Source organism: Coturnix japonica, chromosome 4 (assembly GCF_001577835.2).
Source record: "Coturnix japonica isolate 7356 chromosome 4, Coturnix japonica 2.1, whole genome shotgun sequence".
NCBI lineage: Eukaryota > Metazoa > Chordata > Aves > Galliformes > Phasianidae > Coturnix > Coturnix japonica.
Genome location: NC_029519.1, coordinates 4,936,788 through 4,960,310, shown reverse-complemented (window position 1 = coordinate 4,960,310; position 23,523 = coordinate 4,936,788). Strand labels below are relative to the sequence as shown.

General features: G+C 48.2%; 1 protein-coding gene across 5 annotated transcripts in view; it reads left to right on the top strand.

Annotated features, from left to right (window-relative positions):
• Nucleotides 1–2,725: 2,725 nt before the first annotated feature.
• ATP11C (ATPase phospholipid transporting 11C) overlaps nucleotides 2,726–23,523 on the top strand; it is a 50,203-nt gene continuing 29,405 nt past the window's right edge. For 2 of the 5 annotated variants that reach the window (XM_015860380.2, XM_015860381.2), the window contains exons 1-4: nucleotides 15,175–15,269; nucleotides 17,743–17,862; nucleotides 19,162–19,251; nucleotides 22,835–22,915. In XM_015860380.2, the coding sequence (XP_015715866.1) occupies nucleotides 15,255–15,269; nucleotides 17,743–17,862; nucleotides 19,162–19,251; nucleotides 22,835–22,915 (306 nt within the window). In that variant the 5' untranslated portion in view covers nucleotides 15,175–15,254. Of the gene's footprint in view, nucleotides 3,174–11,690; nucleotides 11,958–15,174; nucleotides 15,270–16,136; nucleotides 16,191–17,742; nucleotides 17,863–19,161; nucleotides 19,252–22,834; nucleotides 22,916–23,523 lie in introns of those variants that run through there. The other 3 variants (XM_015860384.2, XM_015860383.2, XM_032443999.1) reach the window with 3 other exon arrangements.

Genomic DNA, 23,523 nt, shown 5'->3' with positions numbered 1-23,523 from the left:
TAAATGCACACAAATAAGGTGAGTAGATGTGAAACATCAGGATGGATGTTTGGATGGATACAAGCCCAGAGTTGGAGTGGTTTAGGGCTTGAGAAGCTGTATGATAAGTAAACTTCCTCCCACTTGGAGTTCTTGCCCTTTGACTGTCAGGTGGGCTGGGTGCCAGCCTGCTGTTCTGACTGCTTCTGGCTCAGTCATAAAAAGGAACTGTGGGGAAGAGCTGCTTTTGTGGGTGTTTTTGTCCCATGCTTTTCCCTGAGTGAGCCTAGCAGGGCCCTTTAGTGTGTACTCATTCAGAACATTGAGCTGAGACATGCTGGCATGCAGCGTGGGGCAGGCCATCAATCCCCTCTGTGGTTCTCAATGGCTGCAGGCAGCTCTGTGCCTGGCACTGAATGATGAGCAGCCTTACACAGTGCTGTGTGAGAGCTTCTGCTGCCGGTTGTAGATCCTCTGCTGTGTTACACTAAAAATGAGAGTTAGCTTGTTTACTGTCATGTACTCCACAGCATTGTTAGGGGAGAAAACAGATTTAATTAGATGAGAGTAACTCCCTGAGCTTCCCCTGATTGTTATGAAAGAGGCTACTAAAACTTTGCAGGGAAAGGGAGCATAACTAGAAAGTATGGAAACTTTCTCTTTCTAAGTTAAATGAGCCTTGTTGGAGACTTTACTGCTGGCAGGAAGGAAGCAATCACATTTATTTGATGGGTGTATTTGTTTGATGCGCGAGGGAGTGTGCAGGAACCTGAGATACACAGGTTTATTACACCACGTACCAAATATACTCCATGTTTTTTCCTCTAATAAAAAGCTTTTTCTTCTCCTCAAAAAAGGAAATTCTGTTAACTAAAACTAGGAGTTTTTCTACTTCATAAACTATCACTGTAAGTCGCTGAGTATTTGAATACATTATTTCAGGCTAAGAGGGAAGTGTCCCCTGAGGAAGCCTATCAGTGTATTAATTAAAGGGCTTTAGCTATAGGATATTGCTGGATATGAGATCAAGAGTGAATTTAGTAACCAAAATTCTTCATTTTAGTCTTCTGCAGCGATCAGGGCTCATATTTTGTCTGTGGAAGAGCTTACAACTTATTAAACTGCATTTCTGGTTCAGTACAAATGGGGCTATCAAGCCCTGTCCTACACCTGATGATGTAGATAATTCCTGCCCCCCAAGCTGTGCTTTAAGACTTTCCAACCCATCTTCTGTGTGCAGCACAGCTGAGTTTTTGGGGCTGATTTTTGCGGGCCTTCAGTGTTTTCATGTGTTTACTTTGCCAGGCTTTGTAGTTTGTAAGGTACAATTGCTATGCAGGCTTGCAGCTCCCAGCACCTGAACTCTGTGTTCTGGCAGGGAAAGCTGCTGGTGGAGTGATGAACTGATTTGAAATGGACTTTGAGAGAAGGTGGTGGGGGGGAGGGGGAAGGAATGCATTTGTAAATCTCCTTGCTCAACTGCCACTGCAGCATGCACGCTGCTGCTGAATCAACTCAGTACAGCGCGGTACAGACTGAACTGGCTGCTTCCTTCCCTTTTTCCAGGAAGGCTGTAGAAAGCCCAGCTCCACAAAGCACTCCCTGCTCCACGGGCATAAAATCCGTAATGTATTGTGAATATGCGAGGAGTCTATGGCACCAAAGGCAGCTCATCCCCTGCATGACCGCGAGGTGGCAGAAGAAGCAAAGAACATTGCAGAGAAACAAGCATTGGGAGCAGCAAGGAGGGCTGGCCGCCCCTCGGAGGGTGCGAGGGCAGCGAGTTTATATATAATATAAATAATATATATAAGAGGGAATATCTTCGGACAGGGCCCGCCGGGTGGGACGGGCTGCCGGTACGGGCTTTGGATGTCGCAGGCTGCTTCATGTTGTGGGAAAGCCTATGTTTTGCTTCCTCTATATGGGGACGGCTGTGCTGAGACAGCGGTTTCTCTGCTCCCATCGCTGGTACCAAAGGCTGGTGGTTCCCTGGGCAGCACTGATCTGCTCAGCACCCACTGCAGTGAATCCGGAGTGCAACAAATGCTGCTTTCTGTTGGTACAGCCAGGCCCAGAGCCCACCATGTGCTGCTGCTCTGTGGGGTGATTGCTGAGCAGGAGAGGGGTTCAGAGCTGGTTAGGTGTTTATGATGCCTAACATTTCCCATTCAGAGCTGGTTAGGTGTTATGATGTCTAACATCTCCCATTCAGAGCTGGTTCGGTGTTATGATGTCCAACATTTCCCATTCAGAGCTGGTTAGGTGTTATGATGCCTAACATTTCCCATTCAGAGCTGGTTAGGTGTTATATGTCTAACATTTCCCATTTCAGAGCTGGTTAGCTGTTATGATGTCTAACATTTCCCATTCAGAGCTGGTTAGCTGTTATGATGTCTAACATTTCCCATTCAGAGCTGGATAGTGTTATGATGTCTAACATTTCCCATTCGTTCTTTACAGTGTTCTTTGTTTTCTCGCACTGTTTTCTTGTTTCCTTTGTTGTGGTTGTGCTTTTGTAAGGAAGGTAACAGCACAGCTGCACCTGGGATAATGGGAAGGTGCCTTCAGGAGCTGTTGCATAGCACGGTGTAAAAGCTCCCCAGGTGTGTGCTTAGCAGAGTTGGGGGCTGGTTTTCAGCTCGAGTCAAAGCAGCAGGGTGTTGTTATTGCTTTTAAAATGCCAAGTGAAAAAAGCAGCGTGTTTTCTCGGTCTGGGGAAGCTCAGGGGCCACAAGCCGGGTTGTGCTCGGAAACAATTCGGCCTCGGGGCAGCGCAGTGCGTGCTCACGGGGCGGGGGGGGTCCCGTGAGGAACACCGAGGGACCCTCACCGCCGATCCCGGGTGTGAGGACCGAACGAGGGCAGGCAGGCCCGGGGGGTTCCGTCCCCAGGCCTCGCCGTGGGCCCCGCACTACAGCTCCCAGGCTGCCCCGGGAGCGGCGGTCCCGCCTCTCGGGCGGCGGTGGACAAAAGCGGGGGTGCGGGGGAAGTGGCCGCCAGCCGAGCCGAGCGGAGCGGCCCGCAGCGCCGGGAGCCCTGCCCCGAGAGCCGGCCGGCCGGCGGGGCCCCGCCATGGGCACGGTGCGAGGCCGGCGGGACAGCCTGGGGGCCGCGGCCAAGCGGGCGATGCGGCGGTGAGGGCGGCGGGGCCGGGCGCTGCCGCGATGCTCCGCCGCAGCCTGAGCCGCCTGGTGAGTTGCGGGGCCGGGGACGGGAGGGGGGAGGTCGGCGTCTCTGTGTGTGTTTGAATCGCGCTTCCCGAGGGGCTCCGGCTGCTGGGCGGCCCTCGTCCTCATGGAGCCTCCCCTTTGGGTACTGCTGGCTGCGGGGCTCCAAAAGGCTTTGCTACAAGAGCACAGGAACCTCTGCTTCCTTAGGAATCTTTAATAACAACCTACTCCCCCCCCCCAAACCGCCCCGCATCCCGCACCCCGCAATAATAATAATTAAAAAGTTAATACAGAGGGATTTCCCCGTCGCAGGACGCGCACACCAGCCCCGTGCAGCCAGCAGCAGGATGGAGGTACCAGCAGCTCTCAGCACTGCTCTTCCCAGTGCTTCTTGTCCCCGTGTAACACCTTATAAACCTCCCCAGTGCCACATAAGCTACTTTGGAGATTTCCCTGTGACCTCATTGCTTGGACTGGACTCTGTAATTACTCACTTTTTCCTGTTCCGCAGTAAGTGTACAAGCAGGGCTTTTGCATCATTTCTGAGGCCTCTGTGCTCAGCAGTGCTGCTGATTGCGTAGCAGGGTTGCTGGGGTTCACGGTGTGTTACGGGTGCACTGTGTGCCCCTGTTGGCCCCGGAACGATGCACTCTGCCTTCAGCTGCTGCAAGGGCAGAACTGATGAAAAATGATTTTTGTTATGTTTACTTCTGTTTTTTAACCAGCTGTTTATGCCGGATTTTCAGCATAAGGAACTCTCCTCGTTTTTAAGTTGCACTAGGAGTGAAGGTGGTTAATTCTACTGTTTTTGTGCTTTTAGGTTGCATTTCTATTGGAGCCTTTGGCTTGGCCTTGCAGCAGATGCAGCAATTGGGACTCTGGTTTGATGGCCCCAGGCACGAATGCAGCAGATGTAGTTGTGGTGCCCCCTGTTACTAAGGCTCAGCCCTGCCTGGTGCTGCATGCTTCCTGCCACTCCCCTGTTGGAGGCTTGCAATGCACATCAGGACATAGATGAGTGCAGAGTACTGGAGTTCTGTTAAAAACTGATTTTTAGTTGGCTGCTTTGGGTAAGCAAGTGCTGGGGAGCTGCTGAGATAACTGTAGGGTCAGTGGGTGCCATCCATGGTTGGAGCATTGATCCTCATGCTAAAAGGAACAGGAGCCTTTTGCTATGCCTTTGGGGCAGCAGTTGCTGAATGCTTCTCTCAGCTCTTTGTGTTCCCTGCTTGCTATCAGGCCAGTACAGGTTGCCCAGCCCAGGCTGGTGCAGATAGCAGCTCCTGCTGTTGCTGCACATCACCCTGGGGAGGCTCGGAACCATGGGGCTGCCCTCAGCCCTATGGCTGTATGGGCAGTGCAGGGCTTTGAGGTGCTTGCACTGCAGGAAGCTTGCTGCAGTGGTTGAAGGCTGGAGACTGTTTCATGCTGAGGTCCCCACAAGGCTGCTCTGACAAATGGTGCTGCTGCTTCACCGCCTGGCCTCTGCCAGAGGCTCAGAAATGCCAGTCTGTTTTTGGGTGTATTTCACAGGACACAGGCTGGTGCTCCCTGCAGGAACAAATGGGCTCTGAGCTTCCATTTACACCACTGAGATCCCTGCTGCTGAAATGAGCGTTGTGCCGGGATCGCTGCGGGGAGGCAGGATTGGATTGCCACGGTTAATCCACTTTAAGGAGATACTGTCAACTTGAAATATAACTTCAATTCTCTTTTGGAAGCGGATTTTGGTATTGGGGTTTTATTTTTAGTCTCGTGCTGTTTGCATCCCTTTTGTGGAAGGGCTGCAGCAGCACTTGGAATGCATGTGGTGAGAAGTTGGGGTCTGCAGCTCCCTCCAGAGTGCCTGGAGGTTGGCAGGTCCTTGCGTTGTATATTGGAGCATTGACTTGAAGCTGGGGAATATGACATTTCTTCAGTGGGTTTGCGTTGCTTCTGCCTTTGCTAGATCAGTTCTGTGATGCCAATGTCTTCCTGCAGGTCTGCCTTGGTGATGATGTCTCTCACCTGCTTCCTTCTCAGCTTCACTGCTGGCAGTGCTACGTGGATTCCAATAACCCACAGGTCAGGAAGGCAGCCTGTCCCCTGCATGTCCGTCATGCAGTGCCCTGGGCTCAGCTGCTCCATGTCTTTGTGGGAAGTAAGCAGAGCAAACTAGGTTGGCATTGTGCAGCCTTTGTAGCAGCCTTGTCACTTGTAATTTGTGCGCTTAGTGCTGCTTTAGAGGTTTTCCATCTGGGGCTCATTTTATTTAATTACAAAACTGTACACGTACTGCCACAAAGTGGAGTGACAAAGGACAGGCGTGCAGGAGCTGGTTCCTGTGTTACCTGTGGCTGCCAGCCAGTGACTAAAGCAGCCTGGCAGTGCCTCACCACCTGCTCCCTGTCCTCCAGGGTGAGCTTTGTTTGCTGCTTGTTTTAAGCAGGGGAGGGCTTTTTTCCCCTTGTGCAAACGACTGCAAATTTGCTTTCGGAATCCCTTCCTGGAGCACCCAGGTGCTGGGTCCTGTCACTGCAGATGGAAGCTCCCATGCATACAAGCAGTGCTTGGCAAGAGACTTTGAGGTTTGCTTTGGGCAAGGTGGTTGTACAATGCCCCTTTTGTGTTTTGAAGATCATCTTACACGATTTGCCCCAAAACCCCATGCAGAGGAAGACTGATGTTGCAAGGTTTGGGTGGGGGCAGCCTGGGTGCATTCCTGCTGCCCTGCCCCATTAACCCGGTGCTCTGACTCTCCCTCCACCTTTCCCATGGCATAGATCTCTGTGATCAGAGCATTTTGACCCCTTGTCACCTAAGCCCCGGCTGCCTGGCCCCCTTGTCCTCTGGGGAGGAGCGAAGACAGAAGGAAGGCCTGGGAAAAGGCATGTGTTGACTCAAGAGGTGTGTGCCGGAGGTTGGCAGGCCATCAGATCCTGCCTGAGAAGCCTGGGGCTCCTGCAGTGGGGGGAAGGGGCAGGCAGTGGGTGCTGCTGCCTTCCCTCCTGGGGCTGGTCTAATCTAATACTCCACAGAGATGCATTCCAGCAGCAGAAAGAAAACTAAAGTTCCCCTTGCAATGTGGTGGGCCACGAGAAGGTGAGGAGGGCAGGGACCACAACAGCAAGATGCCTGTGCATGGCTGGGCAGGGTGTAGGAGCAAGAACTGCATGGGAGCTCGTGTGGTGGAGGGTGTTCATCTACACTCATTGCTAGTTTTTACAGCAAATGTGTAATGCTGTCTATTTTGGGATATGGAACACATCTGTTATTTTCTTTCATGCTTGCTTTAATTTTATTTTTTTTTTTAAAACAGTGTGAAGCAAACATTAGTGTGATTGCAGTTCCTATTCTCATAAGGAGAATAGGTGGGAGGAAGAAGTCTCAAGAACCACTTTTTCCCCAGTCCAGCCATACTAGCACATTGAGTACAAGGCTGCGTGTCAAACACCTTGTGCCTGACTGCCAGCTTGAGTGTTCTGTTCTTAAAGTGACCTAAAAACCATGGGCAGCATAGGTTGGGTTTGGGCTTGCAGCGCTTCTGGGTGGCTGTTCTGCTCTGCTGGATCTCATGCTTCAAGAGAGCATGGATTTAAATGAGGCGGCTTTAACTTCTTGTGTATAAAAGCATCGTTGCTGGAATTTGTCTTGTAAAATGTCCTTAGTGTGATAATGTTGTTTGCCACACTCAGAGCCAGTTTTGCTGATAGCAGCTGCAGTGCAGACCACGTGTTACCACAGGAGACTGTGAAGTTTGAAATCAGGAAGCTAGAAATAAGGAACAAAAGCAGTGGGGCAGGTGCAGAGCAGCCTGTTGCACGCAGGACGGTGTGGTACCGGGCTGTTGCCTGTTTGTTCTTCTATGGTGCAGCCCCCCCCGTTTGGTCTAGGAGTGATTTTCCTTTTCCCTGATTGCTGGTCATGATACGTTTTGCTGTTGTATCTGCTGTTCTGTGATGCAAGGTGAGACTTTGTTCTGTAAGGAATGTGTTTATGAATAGTTTGGGAGCAGCCCAAGTGGCTCTGGGCTTCCTCATAGTGCATGAGCTGCAAGCAACCTCCTCACCCCGAACTCACCATGGGTTTCAATCTGTGCCTGCCAGCTCCAACCTGCTCCTTCGAAGAGCCGTATCAAAGCCCATACCCTGAAAAAAAACCTGTCTCAAATTTGTGTAACTGTTGTTGTTTAACATTGCAAGAACATTCTCCAACCCGGGGCCTTTTTTCCCAGAAACAGCTCAACCGTTTGGCTAAAAATAAATAAAATCAAACAAAAACTCAGCCTCAGACAAGTGAAACGTTCATGTGTGCAGCTCGAGTTTGGAGAGGATTGAAACTGCTGTGAGGAGGGGCTGGAAAGCACCGGTCAGACGTTAAAGTGATGCTGCCCATTAAATCCTTTGCGTTTAGGAACTTTTCCTCTGAGAATTAGATTTGTGCAGGGGTTGCATTTTGTTCTTCACTAGAAACCCTTTCTGACTCCAGTTGGTGTTTTGCTGAGAATAATGATGATCTGCTGCATTGTACAGGCACGGTTTAGAGTCTGGCTTCTCGCTGAATTGCAACTGCAAGCGTGGCAGTTTGCTTTTAACAGTGGAAACTATAAAAGCAAACAGGCCCTCTATTAATAGCAGGGGGTTTTGGACTTGCCTTTAATGTAATCCTGTTGCCCTTGGTTTGTGTGCTTTCTTTTTGGTTTAAGCTGCTGCTTTCTGTCTGTTTGTATCCTCTCTGCTGGGGAGGTTTTTGACATGGTTGTGTTGAGGAAAAGCAAAGCTTGATGAGAAGACAGTCTGAAGCAGAAGAAACCTTTGCTCTGAAGCAGATGTCTGCTCAAGCAGTGGTGGTGTTTTCAGCCACGGGTGCTGAGTTGCTGTGAGCATCCTTCTGCCCCAGGGTCTCACCTGCTGAGGCAACACAGCTGAGAGCAGCCTGCCTTTGGCTCTTCATTCCTTGGTGCTGATGGACTGCATGCAGTTGGAAGACTTCATCCTTTTACAGAGAGGAGGAAGTGCTTGGGGCGTGTTGTCTAGGAAGGGTAATTCGTGTCTTCCAAGAAACTAGGAATTGGGGTGATGGAGTGTGTTCTTAAGCAACTTGTTTTTTTTCCCAGGAAATGTCATTTCAGGGGATTTTCCAAGGGAGTTTTTGTATTTTAATTGTGTTTGGGGACCGGGTGCCAATGCTGGGAGCTCTCCCTGTGCCCATCTCCATGCTTGGCTGTTCCTTTTGTGCCCTTCTGCTGCAAAGTGCCCACCGAGCCCTGCTCCAGGGCAGGCAGTAGTTGCCAGTGTGCTGGCACAGCTTGAGCTTCACAAATACCTTTATGTGAGACCTTGGACTGAAAGCTGCTTCTCCTGGTACCTCATGTCAGAAGTATTTCCGTGCTTGCTGAGGTCTGCTGCTGGGAAGCACCGGCTGGTTTTTGCCTGGCAGGTTTTGCCAGTGCTGTGGCTCACTGAGAGCACACAGGTTTTGGACTTTACCTGCTTGTTCTCTGCCCAGCCAGTGGACTTGGATCTGGCTATCTGAGCTTTGATCTGTACAAACGATTAAATATCACCGCAGGCAAGCTGGGAGAAGTGCAACCTCTGCTCCTCTTATCTCTGGTGAGTAGACTGGCTTCTCTGCGCCCCTGTTTTAATACCCAACAGACTGCAGGGCTGTGAGCTCCCCAGCCTTGAGGTTCTGTGCCCACTGGGGCTGAGGGGCCTTTCACACCATTGCACTTGTGTCAGTAGTGAGCACTGTGTGACCTGTGCATTGGTGGGATGGGCCTGCTCAGCTGCATCATAACTACGAGGACACTGTGCCCATCAGTAGGTGTGTTCTGCTGATGGTTGGCTGTAAGTTCATAGTTGGTAATCGTAAACAACATCTGGTAATAATGATATCATAGAACCATTTAGGTTGGAAAAGACCTATGAGATCACCAGGTCTAACCATCACCTAACACTACAGGCCTGCAACCAAATCGCATCCCTGAGTACCACTCTTGCCAACCTCCATAAAGAAATTCTTACAGATATCCACCCTCTGTACCTCTCCATGCCACTGGAGGCTTTAGCCTTGTATCCTGTCAGTTGTCACCTCAGGAAAGCAACTGACAGCATCTTAGCAGGTCCTTATAGAAGCCTCCCCTCAGGCTGAGCAGCCCCAGTTCTCTTTATTTTCCAGTCTCATCACCAGCTTTGTTGCTCTTCTCCGAGCCCTTCAGCAACAAAAAATCCTTTTTATAGTGAGAGGCCCAAACTAAGCACTGTCTGTGACCAGCTGGTCTAATGCCATTCACAGTGATGCTTTATGATATCCTCTCTGTTGCGGTTTTGCTGTCCTGTGGTTCTTTGCACGCTATCTGCAAGATGGCATTACTAATACAGTGCAGCCCAGCTGCTCTCTGTAGCCACTGCACTGCAGTTTGCTGAATTATTTTGGCTTTTCTGGCATCTGACCACCAGGTTGTTCTCTGGCTGGAATCGATGAATACTGGATCTAGTTAGCTACTACTTTGCTTTTTGTAGCGCGTGTGGCTCCAGGGTGTGTATTGATCTGTTACATGGATTGCAGTCACCCATTTGTGGTTACAAAGTGATGCTTTCCCTGCAGCGCTGGTCTGCCTGGCTCTGGTGCAGCAGCTGAATTTCTCCATGCTGCATGAGGCTGACTCCTGCTGTAGCTGCAAGGTGTTTTGCTTGTGTTATGTTGCCTTTTGGTTTGCAGGACGGTTGTCTTGACCTACAACAGGACGGGTTGTCTTGACCTACAGCACCTTTCCTGCTGCTGAGTGGTGGGTGGATGTGGTGAAAGTGGTCCTCAGCCTGTCCAAAAACAAGAGGAGGATAAAAGACATCACTTACATCACTGCTTCTGTTTTCATTCTTTGGGCGTGCGGTCCTGCAGACCTCACCTTCAGGACTGCCAACACCACCGGGCTGCGGTCAGAAAGTTGTCTGGATATTTTGCTTGAAGATGCTTTGTCACAAATAAAAGGGAGAAACATCAATATGCATTTAAAAATCTCCTTTCACAGACTGTCCTGGATGTGAAGTTGCTGCAGTAGCAATACATCTGCTTTCAAAATGTTCTGTACTCTCTTGTATTGTTGTATCTTGTATTGAAGCAGTCATAGGCTGTAAATTAAACTTGCCTTAACCAAGCACTTTATCGAGCAGAAAACACCTCATAATTGCACTCCTAAATACATACATATATATATGTGTGTGTATATATATATTTATATATTAAATACATATATTTTATGTATTATTTCATATATATATGCTGTTGCTCACCACATCATGCCATGAGGGCTAAGCAGAGAGAGCTGGCCCTATAACACATCAGCTGCTACCTTCTTTGCCATGCTTGCGTATGGGCGCTTCCTGCCAAGGAAATGTGGATACTGCAGAACCAGTATATACTATAAATGGCTTTTTAGCTCATTATGCAGTAACTGATGTGTGATTTGAAGTAACTTTGGATGTCTTTTTTTGGGCACCTGTTGTATGTCATTGACTACAGTCTTTTTTTCCCCCCCCCCCATAAACTTTGGTCGTTTGGAGGTAGAATTTCAACTGAAGCTGATTGACTCTAAAAGCATGCCCACCCCTGACATTCAGCTGTAATTGATAGCGTTTGTAGTCAGAGACATTTGTTCTGTTCTCCTTAATGGAAGGTTAATGCGCTTATCTTTGTCATGGCTGTTTGTAAAGGGCTTTTTGTTTCTTTTCCTGCAGCTGAAGTCAAGGCTCAGCACCTGGGAGGCCATCCTGGCAGGGCACAGGGGGAGCAAATCAGGCTCAGGTTTTGCTCTTTTGCTCACAACTTCAACCGGATTCCAGTTCTGCCTCTTCTGTAGCCTTGAATGAGCAGTGCTTTGTTGTAGGCTTTCAGCTCAGCTGAAATTTGCAGGGTTTAAGTGGAGGGCTGCTTGGTGTGGCCCTCATCTTGCTGTATGGGCTGTACCTGAAGGGGTTGGTGATTTCCTGCTGCATATCTTGAAAAGAATCAGTGAGCAGTTGTATTAAATGGCCTTGTCTTCCAGAATGCTGTGTACCAGCTCTAAGATTCTTTGAGGCATTTGCAATGTGGAAGACAGGCAGTGCTCGCTTGATAGATAAAATTTGTTTGAGACCCAGATCTGCGTAACAGGAGCGCTGTGTTTTTTCTTACACAGTGTACGGGGATATGCAAAAGCTGAGTAAGATGTGCAACAGGCAAGACAAGATGATTTAAAGCATTTCTTAGCTCTTGTGATCCAGGCTATTTTCAGCGGTAATAAAAATTAAGTGCTGCTAGCGGATGGTGAAGCCGTGTACCGCTTGTTGTCTGAGTTTCAATTGGCTTAAGGAGGGGGGAAAAAAGAATCTCACTGCTGGGAAATTAAATGAGGGAAATACAATCCACTTCATGAGCAGCTCTGCCATCTCTGATGATGATTCCCATGTAATTCCTCCCCGGGGCTGGAACAAAGCACGGCCATGGGGCTGGGCGGTGATGTAACGTCCTGCGGGGCCAGGAGGCCGGGCTGCATCAACCTCAGCTGCAGCACTGCTTTCCTGGCTCAGAGTCCTGCATGCTGGGTTTGTTCTCTCTCAGTTGAAGGGAGTTACTTTCTTTTTCCCTTTTTTCCTTTTATTTTCTCTTCTCCCCCTTCCTCGCAGCTCACCTTTTTCTATGAATGCTTGCTCAGCGAGAGCGCATTTGTTGGCCCAACTAATTTGCTGGAGCATCTCATTTTTCAGCCCTTTTTGCTGGGCGGCTTCTTCCAAATGAAGTTGAATGGATGGAAGTGGGACTTTTCACTTAACAGATACCATTCCGGTAAGTGAAGGGTGGGAAGATCAAACATACAGGGAGAGGAAGTCGTGCATGTGAAGAAGCTTGTCCTGCTAGCGGTGAGGACAGAAACACCCTTCTTCCTTTCCCTGTCTATGGAAAGAGGCTTTGGGGTCAGGCAGGATGGGAATGGCTGGGCTGCATGTGCCATGAGTCACAGGGACCATATTCCAGCCAGGATGCTGCCCAGTTCTCCCGCACACAGCGATACAACTCACACCCCACTTGCTTCTGTGGCTGTGACTCTGGAATCCCTTGTGCACCAGCATCCCAGAGGCAGCCTGGCTCAGTGCTCTGCTCCAGGAGGCTTAAGTTCCCACGGATGAGCTGATTTTCCCCCTACTTCAAACCCCTGACGTTGTGCAGCTGGCTGTGCTCAGCCTGCGGGCTGTCGGGTCCCGGCGCTGTGGGTGGGTAACATGGGCTGGGCTGGATTGACTGTGCGGCTCCGCTACCCAGCCTGACGGGAACAGGAGCCAAAAGGATTTCCTGAGGATAAACAATTACAGGCCACGTGTTGAGGGGTTTCTTTCTTGCCGGGCTAATTGCTCTGCTACCAGTAGCTGGTCTAGCCGCATGTGCAGCCCAGAGCATAAATCTGGTTGCTGGAGTGACCTGGAGGAGGAAAATACCACGGATGGGGTCTGGGGCACCTGAAGCTGCTTCTGCCTGGGAGCAAGGGCTGAACCAGGTGATATCTCTATCTCTTCCCCATTACTTCTGTGTAAATGTTTCTCTGCAGAGCAGCAGGGGCAGGGTTAGAAGACAACAGTATTAACTTGTTGAGAACAAGAAGAACTTAAAGAAGCAGGGGTAAACAGGCATGGTCCCAGCAGCTGGGGCTGAGCACTTGGGTGCCCAAGGGCTGCTCTCCTGCAGTCAGAGCTGGGACAGGTATGGGTGGCTGGAGGAGCACGGGGTTACAGAGATGTCACCAAGCAGAGAAGCATACCATGGCATTTAGATTTTACTTGTTGTTTCTATAACTGGAGTACCGATGCTTTCAAAGGACCAGAAAACAACTAGAAAACCAGCAAATTATAGCTGTTAGGACCGATGCAAGCGCTGACAATTACAAACTTTGAGCTTTTTTTCTTTTTACCCAGTTTGCTCTTGCGCTAATTTTTGCCACAGCTAATCACTGCCTTTGCACTGGAGAGCTCTCTACCTCTCCAACATAACTGCCTGCAACCAGACGTGTGTGCACAGCGTGAGCTGGGAGGGGAGGGGGAGAGAGGTCTGGAGGAGGGAAGACCTCGCTGTATTTTCTTTGTGAGTGCTGTAAAGGCTTTTGGGCTCTTGTTCAAAATCCTTCTTCTTTTCTCAGCTCTGGAGTGTTCCCGCAATACTGAATTTGAGATGCCGGCAGCATGCTGGTTGAACTTCATTTTGGTCTGCCAAAGAGGGGGGGGAAAAAAAATAGTGCTGCTGCAATGTGAAGGAGGGTTTTGTAACCCTGGCTCCTGCAGGGCAGAGGGAAGAGCTTGAGATCTTGCAAACTTCCAGAGGGCAGTGGTTGTGCTTGAACAGTAGCAGCGTACTTTCCACAAAATAGAAGCAATTGAGTAAGGTTTTCCCAGTTGGTAGCTGCTGGTTTTGGTCTGTTAGGCATTCTGCATCACAGCTGATCCTGACTTTCTGCAAATTGCTGTTAAGCTGAAGCTGTAATTATAGACGATGTGGTGTATGTGCTGGGAAAGTGTGGTGCTACATGATATGTGGACAGGCAAAAAAGCACCCAAAAAGCTCTTAGGCTTTTTCATCTGCATTGTGCTTCATGTCTCTTGGGATGCACAACACAGGAATGCTCCAATCGCCTCCTGGTCTGGTTAGAGCAGACTTTTTCCATAGCTCAAACTACCAGGTTTGGAGCAAAAGGAAGTTAATTAAAGGGCAGTGAGTGACCCATGAAGCTGCTGGCCAAGGGGCAGGATGGCAGCTGGTGGCTGTGAGGCTGAGCAGGAGCTCCAGCTGCAATAGGGTGCACAAAGAGCCTCACTGGGATCTTCCTAACTCTGCCAGAAGCCACAGGCCACCAGCTCTGCCACCAGCTGATCCCTTGTATCCCTTCCTGCTTCTGATACCATCCTGGGGGACATGAGATGACCATACAGTCCTGTATTTTCCAGCCCCTTGCTGGTGAGGGGGCAAGATGGAGGCCCCTTATCCAAGAAGATTGGGGCAGGCCTCCAGCCTCCTGCTGTTTTAACAGCACACGTGGCCAGGGCCTCTCATTAGGAGAACTAAGGGTCACTGCCTGTGTCTGGCTCCTCTCGCAGCAGATTAATCAAAGCCATAAGTGCTCTATTTCCAGGCTCTCTGGCACGGCTTGCTTCCTCACATGCGCTTAGCAGGGCCCGTGCCGGCAGGGCTACCCCCAGTGATGCTCCTGGGGCCGGGCTGTGCTTCTGGCTTCAGGAAAGGGCTGGTTTCTGCAGGGAATTTATCTGGAAAAGAAGAAAGAACGCTTAGATTTCCTCTCTCCACCCTTCTTCCATCTTTCAAGTAGCTCTTTCCCTTGCTCTACACACCCTCCACTGTTCTCTGTGCTTTTATCGCCAGCTCTATTTGCTAAATCAGCTTTTCCAGGAATCTTGGTTAGTTTGGGCTCTGCTCTTCCTGAGCCCATTGTCCTTGCTGAAGGTGACAGTGCCCTACCCATGGGTGCATGCAGCGAGGCTGCATGTCCTTATACAGGGGACCTTCTGTTGCTGGGCTGTGCATCGGGCTTTCATTGGGAAAAGAGTAATTTGGGTTGGGGATGCTCTGCTGGGAACAGGGGATGAGGTTCAGGTGTTGAGCCCCCTGCAGCACGGTTATGTGCTGACCATCCTACCCTTGTGCTTGGTGAACAAGAGTCTGTTGTTTGTTTTTTCCATGGCACTGGTCCATTTCCATCATATTGCCCTTCCTGTGCCCTTTGCAGGTTCATGTTGCTTGGTGGGCATTGGGGTGAACCCCCTGAGCACCTGCTCAGAGCCACTACTGTTACTGTTCCCTTAATTTCTGTTTTTCATGTGTTTAAATGGCAACTTTCTGCTGTGCTCTGCTCCTGGCCACCCCTCCTGTATGCGCAGTTGCCCAGAAGTCACCTTGGTCCCAGTTCCTCTGGCTGCCCTGAGCTTTGCTCAGCTCCAGCTATTTGTTACCAGGCCTATGGGTGCAAACACAGGGATATTTCCCTTAGGACGGGGCAGGTTATCAGCTCTTGCAGACAAAGTTGAGATTGCAGTTGATTCAGATCGATGGAGCTCGCTCTTTAGATCGGGAGGTCTGCCTAGCATGTGGTCCGTGTGGGTAAGCATAGCCTTAGCTGCTAAATTATTAAGTGTTTTGACAGAGTGTTGCTTGGACTCGCACAGAAGTGACTCAGTGCAGGGAGTAATATAAAAATCAGCAAGAAGGATTTCAATTAAAAATATATAGGTTGGGTAACAGTGCTGAGCAGGTAGGGAGGTCAGTGTGCGACTGCCTGTCAGTTTGAAGAGGCTATGTGAAATTTGTGGGAGCTTTTTAAGAGTTGCCCATGTGTTGTCCTCCTTAGTTCTGAGCATAAATGAAACAGAAAGGGCTGGTTTGGGAGTTGTTTATGTTGGCTTTTTCTTAGCAAATTGTGTTGCCTTCTCTACTACTTCTGTGATACGTGGAACAATACAGGAGTGCTTAGACTTTAAACTATTCATGAGATCTAAGCTGAGTAATGTGGTTTAATCTTTCTTCTGCATATATTTAATGTAAGCTGTGATTTCCCTCAAATGGTTGAGCTTTGTACTTGTACAGTATAATTATCTCTGGTTTTAGTAGACGGCTTTTTTTAATGCCTGTGGTTTCTGTTAGATCAGTTTCTGTGAGTTATTTGTCTTTACTCTGTGGCTTGAAGATATCTTCAGCACACATGAAAGGAATTCCTTTTGATTAGTTTTTGGTTGATGTGCTTCTTGCAGCCATACTAAATGAAATGTGTTTCTATTTCCCCCCTCCCTTTTGAAAACAAAGGAAGCTGGTAGCACAGATTCTGGTTTCCACAGCCTGCTTCATGAGCATGAGTTCATCTTGTGCTGAACTTGGTCTTTGCCATTAATTTTTACCCAGGTTTGCTAATTTTTACCAAGGTGATCACGTGCCAACCTGTTCCTGTGCAGGGTGCTGCAATAGTTTCCCTGAAATTCGGGAGAGTTGATGAAGGACTGGGAGGTGCACAGACAGGGAAGGAGAGAGGTACAAATTTAAGCTAAGAATGTTGGGATTGAATGGAGCGGAGAGCTTAATTCTGCTGTCTCTAAGTAGTGCTCTGATTGCTTCAGGTCATAAATGCTGTTGGTAATTAGCTGCCCTCACCTGGCCCTTTGCCATCAAGCTGTAGCTGTTCCCAGATCATCCCAGAAAAGCTGAGCCTCAATTGGCTTTCATGGTTGTATCGATAGTTGGGCTTTTAAAGTTTGGACAATACAAGAAAATAGCTATTATCCCTGATGCCTCCTTTTTGGGGCTGCAGGTTTCAGACAGCCGGCTGTTCTCTGCTAAGAAAAAAAGCCACTTGAAGATATGAGACACTTGGGTTCTGCTAGAATATGTTGAGTACTGCATCCAGACCTGGGGCCCCCAGCAGAAGAAAGACATGGAGCTCTTGGAATGAGTCCAGAGGGGGTCTGCTATGATAATCAAGAGGGCTGGAGCACCTCTCCTATGAGGAAAGGTTGAGGGAACTGGCCTTGTTTAACTTAGAGAAGGCTCTGGGGAGACCTCATTATGGCCTTCCAGTACTTGAAGGGGGCATATAAACAGGAGGGAGAACAGCTATTTGTGAAGGTAGACAGTGATATGACAAGGGGGAATGGTTTTAAACTGAGATTGGGAGGTTTAGGTTAGATATTAGGAGGTTTTTCCCACAGCCAGTGGTGACGCACTGAACAGGTTCCCCAAGGAGGCTGTGGATGCCCCATCCCTGCAGGCATTCAAGGCCAGGCTGGATGTGGCTCTGGGCAGCCTGGGCTGCTGGTTGGTGACCCTGCACGTAGTAGGGGGTTGAAACTGGGTGGTCATTGTGGTCCTTTGCAACCCAGGCCACTCTATGGTTCTATGAATATGGTTCTATGAGTTGGTTCTTCCCTTCTGAGCCACATACCCAGGAGTCTCTGGACCCACACTGAGCAAATGGGACTGAAGTGCAATACTGCTTAAGCAGAAAAGCCATCCGTTCTCCTGACGTTCTGTTGACACAACGGGCATTTGTATAACAGTTAGAATGTGCGCTTATTCTTTTAAAATAAACTTTCTGTGCTGTGAATATGTGATGCAAAACTGCCTGCTTCGTTATTTCTGTTTTTATTTCGGATTTAAAATAGCATCCAAAAATAGCATTAAGCTCTTAAAAAGTTCAGTCTTGAGTCCGTGTCATGAGGGAGGCAGGAAGATGTTCCAGGTGGGCTTGAGGGTTTGGCAGGGGAAAAGCCTGAAGGAAAGTGCAGCTTCTACCTTCTGTGGGGCTCTGGGGAGTAAACTGGAACCTGAAGCTTTGCCTTGAATCACTGAATCATTAAACTTGGAAAAGACCACTGAGATCATCTAGTCCAACCATCAACCCAATACCACTGTGATGCGGCCACTTGGTTTGGCTGAACGATTCCCTGCTATTGGTGGGACAGAGAAGTTAACTAAAGAACAACCAGAAGCTGGAGGCTGTTGCTACAAAAATTGTTGGGTTTTGTTGGTTGTTTTTTAGTCTTTTGAGCTAGAAGCTAAAAGTTCCCTTTTCTCATTGCCCCAACAGTGCGCCGGGGAGGAGAAGAGGGTTGGTACAAGGACTGTGGTGGTTGGACACCGGCCGGTTTCAGAAGCCGATGCCTACGTGGCACAAAAGTTCTGCGACAACAGGATTGTCTCCTCCAAGGTAAGCTCTCTGCTGGACTGGATGAGAGCAAAGCACCTCCATGCTGGGGTGTTTCCTTGTGGTTTTTAGGCATTCCCTTTTTGGAGAGTGGGAAGGTCAGGTGTCATACAGCGTGTGAGATGAGAGCTATTTAGATTTGTGAAAGACTGTGGAGATTATTTACTAAATGGACTTATGCATATGATTCCCCTGCCTTTTGTTTCATGGGTTTTTCTCTCTTCAGGCAGATCAAAAATAACCATGCTTGCTTTATCCCTTTGGATGAAAGGGGAAACATTCATACTGTATTAATGTAGCTTTTGTTTGTTGTGGAAAACTGCGATGACACCCGTCTACCTTCTGCTTAGCTTTTTCCATGACATTCATGAAGCTCTTTCAAGAGATTTGAAGCCAATTCAAGTAAAATATCAAACAAGTGGCATCCGATACTGTCAACACAGCTGAATGCATGTTGTGTTGCTCAGGAGCTGTGATGCTGAGCATACTGTTAAGTTTCTACCATGCTCAAGCTGAACAGGCTTTCTTCCTCTCCTTTCTTTATTTATACAGCTTTGGATCTTGTTTGTACTTTATGACTCTGTACTGGGGACAAGTCTGAAGTCTAAATACCTTCGATGTGTGCAGCATTCCCATTGAATTTCCCTGACATGCAAGAGGGGTCCTTCAGAGATCACTTTCCCAGGCTTCAGCTCTCCCTCTGATAAATCTTTTCTTTAAGCACTAATTCTGTAGTTTTTTATTTTAGTTCCGATTTATTTCTGAATATTGTGCCCTTTTTCTTTTCTTTTTCTGTTTACATTTCCTCATGTGGACTCTTCTTACGTGAGCAGTGTTTTCTTATTAAATGAACATTGGTCTCGAGACTCGGCTGCTTAATATTCATTGTTTTCTCAAAGCAGATGGAAGGAATGGATATTAGACCCATTATTTTCCATGTTGTTCTTAAATTCCACGTTTTCTAAGCAAATGATTCAGCTGCATTCTCAAAATGATACCAAAGGGCAACCTAATAATGGCTGTTTAATGAAGTGGTCGAGAAGGCCAGAGTTTGTAATGCAGTGCTGGAAGTGGAATCCAGAGCTCAACCACAGCTGCATTGTGCCCATTGAGGGGGATGGCAGCAGTGGTTCCTGCACCTGCTGCCATGTCTTACCTCATCATAGAGGGAGAATTCATAGCCTGTCATGTGCAGATACTTCGCGTTTATAGCCCACTACTGTAAGCCCTGTGCCTTGATCTCTGTGTGCTGGCACCTGGAAGCTGCAAGGTGCCCAGCAGCCCATTCCTCTCTCCCTGCAGTACACGGTGTGGAACTTCCTCCCGAAGAACCTCTTTGAGCAGTTTAGGAGAATTGCCAACTTCTACTTCCTCATCATCTTCCTTGTGCAGGTAAGAGCCTTCATTGCCAAACTGGACACTATAGGTGTTTCTTTTTACATCCTGACGATACAGCTTGTGCACCAAGAATTGAGCTGAAATCTCTTGATGCTCATAAGTGCAGTTGTTTTCCTTGAAAGCTGTATTATAATTCTGGTAAGCCATTCAAGGCATAATAACAGTTACAGGTTTTGGGGCCTGTCTGAGGCAGTGTTCAAATGTCTGCTGAAATGATTTAAAACTATGTTAAAACGTGGGTCAACCAGTAAAGGTATGTATGGTTAATGCTGCACATTTAACATCCAGGATTGTGGAGGTTTTTTTTGTCATCTTTGTTACTCTTGCTCTATAACAACATGTATTTTCCCAGACGATGTGATGCTCAGACATCTTAGTTATGGTAAGTTTCAAGGCAGCCGGGGGAGAGGGGCTGTATTCAGTAAAATTCAGAAAAGACATAGCATGAGCTTTGGGAATATGACGTTCAGGATGCTGTGCTCCACAGACTGAAGAGCAGATTTTATACACGGGTGAACTTGTGCTCTGCTTTGTGACTTCGCTAAGGGACAGGCTGAGCAAACCTGAACATTTGTTTTCTGTTCTGTCAACCAAAAAGAAAAGTGGGCTGTCAGAATGCGTTTCTGTGGAAGGGATGGGAAGTGTGGAAGAGTCACCACAGTGCATTTATTCACCTTTTAAATCCCATACTCGAGCACGATGTTTACCAGATACTTTAATGTAGGGCTGATGTTGAGGCATCAAAAATCTTCCCTCAGCAAGCTCACAAGTAGCACTGTGAACTGCTTGCATTTAGATGGCATCTCTGGCATTCTGTTGGCTCAGGTCTCAAGGTATCACTCTCCCAAAGTCTGCCTGTTTAAAAGACCTCACATTTTTATCCTGACAGCAACGAGTTATGGTTTATGGCCATTTCAGCAGCTGCTAGAGAAGCAGGGGATCCCAAGGTGACGGCTGTGCACAGCTCCTGGCAGTGCTGCAGTAGGGCAGTTATCTCTGGCATCAGCTGTTTGCCATTGCTTGATTTTACTGGCATTGCTCCCTCATGTCAGAGGGAATTTGTAGCTCAGCTGGCACTGAAGCGATGCCCTGCAGTAGGGATGTCCTCATGGAGATGGCCTTTGAGTGATGTGGTATTGTGTTTGGTCTGCTGACCCTCTGGATGTTAAGGACTTGGCTTGCTCTTGATTTATATGTAGGTGAGAGTAAAGTCTTGCTCTTCTTCCCTGTTTTTACTCTGTGAGCTGCAGTTGCCTCCAAAATAAGAAGCAACCATCATGTTTCTGTTAGAGGGGAAAACCAAAACCCAATGGAACTGTAATGCAAACACTTTACCAGCTTGTCTACCCTATAGAGTCCCCATGGGTTCCTGGTACTCATCATCCCGGATCTTTAAAAGAAACACAACAATTCTAGTCACTATAAAATATCAATAGTTGTAGTGTGGAAAGTGGCATCTAAAGCTTCAGTGCTTGATGTTTATCTTCAAATTACTGTAAATTATTAGAGTTGCTCCAGCGCTGGCTTTGGGAGTACAGCCTGGCCAGACACTGGTTGCCAGCTGCAAGTTCAGCTCTTGGTTGAGAGAGAGGTAGAGAAAGCACGCACATTAAACATAAGATGCTAATTAATGCACTAACAGGGATATAGATAACTGTTTTAGGAACATTCTGTTGCAGTACCCAAGGGAAACTGAGTCAGCTCCTGCAGGAAACAGAGTGCCCAGAGTAAGTGTGGTCAATGTGTGTTTGTAGAGAGACCAAGCTGGCAGCAAGCAGCTTATTGAGACGGTGCTAGGAATTAAAGGTGTTCCTTATGGTAGATGAAGATGTCTTCTGGATTGTGGTCTTCAGTCTTGTAAACAATGAATTTGGAAGTAACTGCTAAGTAAAAGAAGGATTTTGTCACTTCTAAGTGGAACCAAATTAAGCTGTTCAAGTCCTAAAATATCTCAAAAATAGATTCAGAGGAGTTTGCCTTTGGTTTGGCACTCAGCTCTTGCATCCCTCTGCTTCCCACCAGCAAGGACGAGCAGCAGCGTTGAGCAGTGGGCTGTGTAGGGAGTGCAGTAGCAACCTCTAAATACATCCAGGGACTTGATTCAATATATGTCTTCATATCTCTAACACAGCATTTGTGTGGACAGAAATAGTATTGTTTGTTTAAATAAATGCATGCAGCTTCATGCTGTCCAGTGCAGAAAACTCGCGTGGCATAGATTAGGATGAACCAGGGGCTGTGTTCCTGAAGGACTTGTTGTGCTTACAGCATTTACCCTCACTCTGCTTACCTCACACCCCTGACCTGGCTGCTGCGTGTGCTCTGTGCCTGACCCAGTCCTGCTGAGTAAAAATGCAGCGTGCAGCATTTCAAAGAGTTAATTTCCACCCAGTGCTGCACTTGAGGCAGCCTAAAACAACAAACATACAGATGCTCTTGTTTGTGAGTGTGCTAGGAGAATGCAAACAAACGTTTCAAGCAGGACAAAGGCCCTTTGTGGGACACAAAGCCTTTCTGCCTGTTTTGCTTCTCAGTCCCTTTCCCTCAAAACCCTCTGCATCTGCCTCCTGTTCTCCCTCCCCTCCAGGGATGCCAAGTTTCCTATACCATGGCTTTGGGGTGTCACTGGGGCAGCCCTGGTTGCTTTGGTCCCTGCACAGAGTTTGGAATGATGCTGGGATTGGTGCTGCTGGGGGTCCCCGAGGCCTGCTGTGTGCAGGCATTGCCACCTCTCAACTCTGTTTGCTTTTGGGCTGCTGCCCTCCTGCTGCTGAAATCATGCTGGCAATGAGCTGACATGGGGCACCTGCTTTTGGAGGTCCTCAGCTGTGAGGTGAAAGGCTTTGTGTGCTGTCCCTTGGGAGAGGACACCTCTGTGATGAATCTCATCAGTGGGGATGCGGTGCAGCTCTTCCCACTCTGATGCGAATCCATTCCAGTGATGAACCTGTTCTGCTTTTCTTCCCCTTCAGGCCAAGTCATGATGCTGTCAAACAAACAGTTTGGCAGCCCCAGGGTTTAATTAAAGTTGGAGAGGCTCTGATGGGCTTTGTTCATAGGGGGCTCAAGGCTCAGCATGAGCACTGTGCCCAGCTCAGGGACTCCCAACTACTGACCCGCATGTGATCTCTGTGCTGTGCTTAAATCATGCTCTGAACTCCGCATCAGAGCCCAAAGGCAAAATGTTCATTTCTGATTTATTTAGATGTTTGTATTCTGTTTCACAATGTATTTCCTTGGTAAATTAGGCTGGTGCGTGTCACTTCTAGCATCTCAGTGTCAGCAGTTTAAGAGGACTGGTGCTGCACTCCTGTTTGCAGCTGTCCATGATGTGGGGTTTGGATGTGCCTGTTCTTCACTGCCAAAGAGGAGAAATGTTGGGGTTTTTTTTTCTGATTTTCAGTGAGAAATGAGGGCATCTTGCTCTTCACATGTGGATGCTGCTTCTGCCCCATTCTCTTTCCCTGCCTTAGTTCTTTCCATGTGTACCAAGCACCGTTCTGCACCCATGGCTGGAGTTCTTGCTTGTTCTGCTGCCTGAAGCAGGTTGTCACCAGTCTGCTCTTACTGTCTGCAGGTGATAGTGGATACCCCAACCAGCCCAGTAACCAGTGGCCTTCCACTCTTCTTTGTGATCACCGTCACAGCCATCAAGCAGGTACAGAGGATGATAACCTTCCTGTAGGCATGTTCTTGTGCTCTTTGGGATGTGTGGCAGAGTAAATAAATAACATGGGCTGGTAGAGTTTGGGAACCTCTTCTCAGAAGGTCTCTTGAAGAGACTGCATGCTGAATGTGGGCGTCGGTGTATCTTGTTTGGCGGTATAAAACATCTACCTCTGTGTATTATTGAAAGTGAACTGTTGTGGTTAGTAAAGATAACCACTGTGGCTGCCTCTCCAGGTCACTGGCTGCCTCTCTAGGTCTGACTTTACTTGCATTTTTCTTCTCTTTTTAGAAATGTTCTTGAACTCTTTGCAGGGTACAGAGATGTGCTCCAAATATAGCCAGCGCTCTGCTGCCTTGTTGGTAAATAGAAGGGATAATTCAGTTCAAACTCAGCTAGCCTTGAAAGCATGTAGTCTTCTTTCTTCTTGCAGTGTTGGAAGACCTCTTTTTCTCTAGTCACATGCATATGTGCCACTCTAAATTTCCTCCGCAGACGTTCTAAATAATAAGTTTCTTCTGCAGGGGCCAGAGAGGGAGAGCTAGAGCAAAATCCATCTGCTTCAAGTATGAATGTTTTATTCTTTTAGTGAAGACTGA